This window comes from Amphibalanus amphitrite, unplaced genomic scaffold (assembly GCF_019059575.1).
Source record: "Amphibalanus amphitrite isolate SeventyFive unplaced genomic scaffold, NRLGWU_Aamphi_draft 000012F_arrow, whole genome shotgun sequence".
Taxonomy (NCBI): Eukaryota; Metazoa; Arthropoda; class Thecostraca; order Balanomorpha; family Balanidae; genus Amphibalanus; species Amphibalanus amphitrite.
In genome coordinates, this window is record NW_024881508.1 from 1,748,226 (window position 1) to 1,753,495 (window position 5,270).

The window sequence follows — 5,270 nt, forward strand, 5'->3', positions numbered from 1 at the left end:
AGCATCGTTGCATAATATTCTGTCGGCGACTTACGTGTTGAGTGCCGCAGCTCTAACGTAAAATGTTGTATCATTTTCAGAATGATTGAGGCAATTATTTCACTTCACACGGGATTTATTTAATTGAGTAAGTACCTAGTTGGTGTCTAATTTCTTAGTTTATAACTAAACAACTCTTTCAGTCCTGTTGAAGCCTCTCTCGCTCATTCAGCTGTCCTTCCACGATTGCCTAGTCCACCACCTCATCCACTGTGTCCCCCGATCCCCAGGCGCTGCAGGCCAGCTACGACTCTCTGCAGGATGAGATGGACTCTCTCACCGCCCGCGACAAGGAGCTGCAGCGAGAGGTGACCCGGGCCGGCGAGCAGCTCAGCCAACTCAAACAGGAACTCTGCGAGACGGCCGAGGCGCGAGACACGGCGCAGGCACAGCTCAAGGTCCGTGGGTGGTACTGGTTGGTAGCTGGAGGGACGGCGAACACGGCTGGGTGCTGGGAAAATGATGGCGCTGGGTATGGGAAGGAACGCTAATTTCGTTGTCTGTGTTTTATATGCAGTTTGCGGGAAGTTACGGCTATCTGACAAGTCTTTTTTTTGCATGAAACGCGTGTTTTGGTTTTATTTGTGTAACCATGTAGCCTGTAGTCACGCTGTTGCCGTCTCACGGTCTGTAGTCACCCGCTGACTGACCCTTCTCACCCTGCTGACACGCAGACGGCGACGGAGGCGCAGACCCGTCTGGAGGGACAGCTGTCGGCGGCCGTGGCCGAGCGGACCGCCGCCGAGACGGAGCGGGCGCGACTGGAGGCCCGGCACCGGGAGGCCGACGGACGGGCCGAGCGGGAGCGGCGCGACCGTCAGCAGCTGCAGGAGCAGCTCGACCGGCTGGAGCTGGAGCGCGAGCGGCACTCGGCCGACGGCCGGCAGCTGGAGCAGCTGCAGCTGACGGCCGACCAGCTGCGCGCCGAGCTCGACACGGCAGCCGCCCAGCTGGCCGAGGCCGGACGGCAGCGGCGGCTGGCTGAGGATGCCCAGCAGCTGGCCGAGCAGCAGCTGCAGCTGGCCAACGACGAGCTGCAGCGCGAACAGGCCCGCAACGCACAGCTCAAGGTAATTACCGCAGTGGGCACGGGTTGGCATCGCCGAGTGAGGGACTGGGAGCGTCCACCTAAACTGCGGTCGGTTTCAAGGCCCCACGCTTTCTTTTTATTTGAAGTTTGCTTAAGGCGGTTTCAGCTGTGAGGCACATCTATTATTTGCCCGATGCTGTTGACGTTGCTGAGTGACTGGTCCATTTACGCTGTACTATACTGTACGTAGATGACTGTTTTATACTGCAGTTTGGTGTCGGAACTCTTCCTGTCTTCTAATCATGTTCGTATTTTTCTGCCCGTGTCCTCAGGCGAACCTTCGTGAGGCTCTGAGCAGTAAGGCGGAGCTGGAGGCGCGTGATCAGGCCCACCAGAAGGCCGCCGACGCGCTCCGCAGCGACGTGGAGACGCTCAAACAGGTGTGTGCGACACTACCAGTCAGAAGAGGAGCCTTGTGTCGGGGGAGTTTAATGGACAGGTTCCGTAGGCATGGTTTGCTGGCGATCGAGTTTGACAGATGACAATAGGATTTGCCTTCCTATGTGTACCGTCATATACGAGATATTACCAAGACTTAACCCTCGCATGTGTAGGGGGGGGGGGGTCGGATGGACCCCCCATGGTTTTTCGCGAATAACTCGCGTAAAAAGCGGCCGATCGCGACGAAACTTTCAGTACCCTCACATTGATCAATTTTACACCTACCCTGAAAATTTCATGACCCTGACCCAAATGACCTTTGACCTGTGACCTCTTTTCCGAGACCATGTTTGGCCGGAATCGCGATTTCGCGTATGTCGGCTCGCACTAGCCGCGTGTTTGCAAGCTTTTCGTGGTTTCAAACGTTGAAACATGTGATTTGATGTTCCCCCGTGTGTGTCAAGGTCACTTGAAGGTCAGGTCAGGTCATTGACCTTTGGTGACCTCGGGTGACCTCGGGTCACTTTTTCGAGTTTTTCATGTTTCTAGGCTAGTTTTTGGAGCTGAATTCGAATTTAGCAACCATTTGAACATTTACGAAGTAGTTTTGGTGACTTCGTAACATGTTACGAAGCTGTCAGAGGCGGTTGACACGTACTACGAATACCCGTCACGACGCCTACTGGTTGACCTGACCTGACCTGACCCGACCTGGTCTAAATGCTTCAAGACATCATCTGTGATCAAAACTAACACGATATTCGTGATCAGCATCCCGAAAAACCTCTTAGCAGCCACACTTTACGACTTTCTAACAGGTCCCGATTTTCCCGACTTTGGGTCATTGACCTGACCTGGAAGGTCAACCAATGACCTAGGACCTTAAAATTGGGTATCATCGGCTTCCTCTCGTCACGGGCAACACGCTCGTTTTTTCCGCGAAGCTCTAGCTCGATCAGGGGCCAAACGGCAAGGGGGGGGGGGTCCAACCGACCCCCCCCCCCCCCCTACACATTAGAAGCTGGCAAACGCCGCACACATGCGAGGGTTAAATTGTTGACGATTCAAGGCAGAATGGGAATTGCTTAGTTATTCACCCATGCTGTCCTTCCCCACCCATAGGAGAAGGAGGCGCTGAACCTGGCGCTCTCGGAGTCGGCGCGCAGCACCACTGACCTCAGTCAGACGCAGAGCGCGCTGCAGCGGCGTGCCGAGGCGCTCGAGAGCCAGGTGGCCAGCCTGCAGACGGCGCTGGCCGCCGCCCGGGAGGACACAGAGGCGGCGCGCCGCGAGTTCGAGCAGTACAAGGTGCGCGCCAAGGCCGTGCTCAAGAAGGCACAAACGGCGCGCCGCGCAGAGGCCGAGGGCGAGGAGCGCGAGGCGCTGCGACTCAAGGAGGAGCGCATCGAGGCGCTGCAGCGAGAGGTAGAGCAGCTGCGTCAGGAGCGGCTGGCCGGCGACGCCGAGCGGGACGCCCTCCAGGAGGAGCTGCGGCGACTCGAGGAGCGACTCCGCCGGCTGACGGAGGAGACGGGACGCGCGGAGACCGGGCTGCGGCGAGAGCTGGAGCGGACGCGCGCCGAGCTGGCCAAGACGGTGGAGCAGCGCGGTGAGACGATCGCGGCGCTGGAGCGGCGCCTGAGCGAGTCGTCGGGCGCGGCGCAGACGGAGCGACTGCAGGCGGACGTCGCGCGGCTCTCTGCGGAGCTGGAGCGGCTGCGCGCCGAGCTAACGGAGAGACAGGAGGAGGTGGTGGCGCTGCGCCGGGCCGCATCCGCTGCCGCCGCTGCCCCCGCTCCGGCTCCCTCCGCCGCCGCCCGGACTCACCACAAACTGGCGCCGTCACCTATCGACGTGAGCAGTATGGAGCGCGAGGCGGCCGAGGGATCGGAGAACGTCACCCCTCAGCCGGCGGGCGCGCCGCGCGAGCCGGAGCTACTGCCGCTGGAGCGGCTGCTCAGCGCCGCTGACGACTCGGTGAGCATGGTGAGCCAGGCCACCGAGCTCACCACCGCCGACCGCGACCGGCTGGTGGCCGCCGAGACGGAGCTGAATGCCAGCCGGCTCACCGAGCAGCACCTCTCCGCGCTGCTGCATGAGTCGGAGGCCAGCAACGCCAAACTAACGCAGCTCTGTGACGCGCTGAAGGAGGAGATTCGCCGCGCCGAGCGATCCGAGGAGCGACAGCAGCACCTCAACCAGATGGAGTACCTCAAGAACGTCATCGTCAAGTTCGTGACGCTCAAGGAGGGCGACGAGCGCACGCGGCTGCTGCCCGTGCTCACGACTATGCTGAAGCTGAGCCCGCAGGAGGTGGCTGCTCTGACCAAGGTGGCCACGGGCGGCGACACGGCGGCGAAGGAGCAGGGCTGGGCCGGCTACCTGCACCTATGGTCCGGCGGGCCGCAGTGAGCCGGGTGCGCCGCGGAGAATATGACTATGGCGATGAATCGCTGCTACCTGGTGAGCCGTGTGCAATGCGATGAATCCTATTCTCCAGTGAACTTGACGGCTAAGCACGAGTGAAAGTCCACGCTGCGGGTCAGCATGCTCAGAGGTCAGTGAGGTAAGTGACCTTTGCTGATCGGTCAAAGGCGGCAGCTCTCGTGGTGACCGGCTACACTGTGCCGTGGTGAACCACCCTGTGTCGTCCTCCGTGTCCGGCCCAAGCCGGCGAACCATGTGCGATAACCCCTGTACGGGAGCCTTCACGGCACAGGATGACGTTCGTGCCGACAACTACCGCCAAAGGTACGGATCGAGACGATTGGTCTTCATCGCAAGGTGTGTTCGTCGCGGAACGTCACAGACTGATGACTGATGTGATACGTCACTGCTCGGCCATGTGACGTGTAATATGTGCGGGTGATGTAGAAGAGAGAGAGAGAGAGAGAGAGAGAGAGAGAGAGAGAGAGAGAGAGAGAGAGAGAGAGAGAGAGAGAGGGAGAGGGAGAGAGAGAGAGAGAGAGAGAGAGAGAGAGAGAGAGGGAGAGAGAGGCGCTCGGCGGGCCGCCGGCGGCCGCCCTGCCTTACCAGCTGTGATAGAGGGTTGTCCCCCGGCCGCCGACCTGTACTCTGCCGGCGGTGGAGCCGACAGAGGTCAGTGACCTCTGCTGACCGGTCACAGGCGGCACACCGGAGCTGTCAGAGGTCAGTGATCTTAGCTGGGCGGGGATGGAGCGGGTACAAGATGTCATTATTCTCCTCCCCTCTCTGTCCGACCAGCTTGGTATTAGCGGCACCCTTCAGTCGTCGGGGCATTTTTTGTTACAGGAATTTTTTGTTCTGTTACAATAGTTACATGATGCCTTGAGGCTTTTGCATTTCACCAGTGGTGTAGGAATTTCTTCTATCGGCCATAGCTGTTTCCCAAATACTTGTGTGATATTTTGGGGTAGCCATGCTTGGTTAAGTTTGTTACAATTATTTTGCACTGCTTTGCTCACGCTAAATTAAGTTTGTAGTCTGTTGCCCTTAAATGGCTACGATTTCCAGGATGCTGTTGATATTGTGCCTGTGTTGTGAGTTGTGATGGTCAAGTTGACCAATGCTTATTTAATGTATATCAAGTATATTTTAATCGCTGTATTCTACACCACATTTTGTGAATCGATACAACATGGATAAAGGTGGTACCGTTTTCAGTAAGTCGATTATGGGTAATAAATATTACCAGTGTGAAATAGGTCGTTTTCAGAATATGTTTAGGCTAATTCACATGAAGTTCGGAGAGGCCCAACATTCTCATCCATACACCTTG

General features: G+C 57.9%; 1 protein-coding gene across 1 annotated transcript in view; it reads left to right on the top strand.

Moving 5' to 3' along the window:
• The window catches only part of LOC122383386 (GRIP and coiled-coil domain-containing protein 2-like), a 32,546-nt gene extending 27,415 nt beyond the window's left edge, over positions 1–5,131 (top strand). Inside the window, exons 8-11 of the mRNA XM_043369740.1 lie at positions 270–437; positions 714–1,109; positions 1,402–1,509; positions 2,633–5,131. Coding sequence (XP_043225675.1) covers positions 270–437; positions 714–1,109; positions 1,402–1,509; positions 2,633–3,922 — 1,962 coding nt within the window. The 3' untranslated portion in view covers positions 3,923–5,131. The remainder of the gene's footprint in view (positions 1–269; positions 438–713; positions 1,110–1,401; positions 1,510–2,632) is intronic.
• The last annotated feature ends 139 nt before the right edge of the window (positions 5,132–5,270 follow it).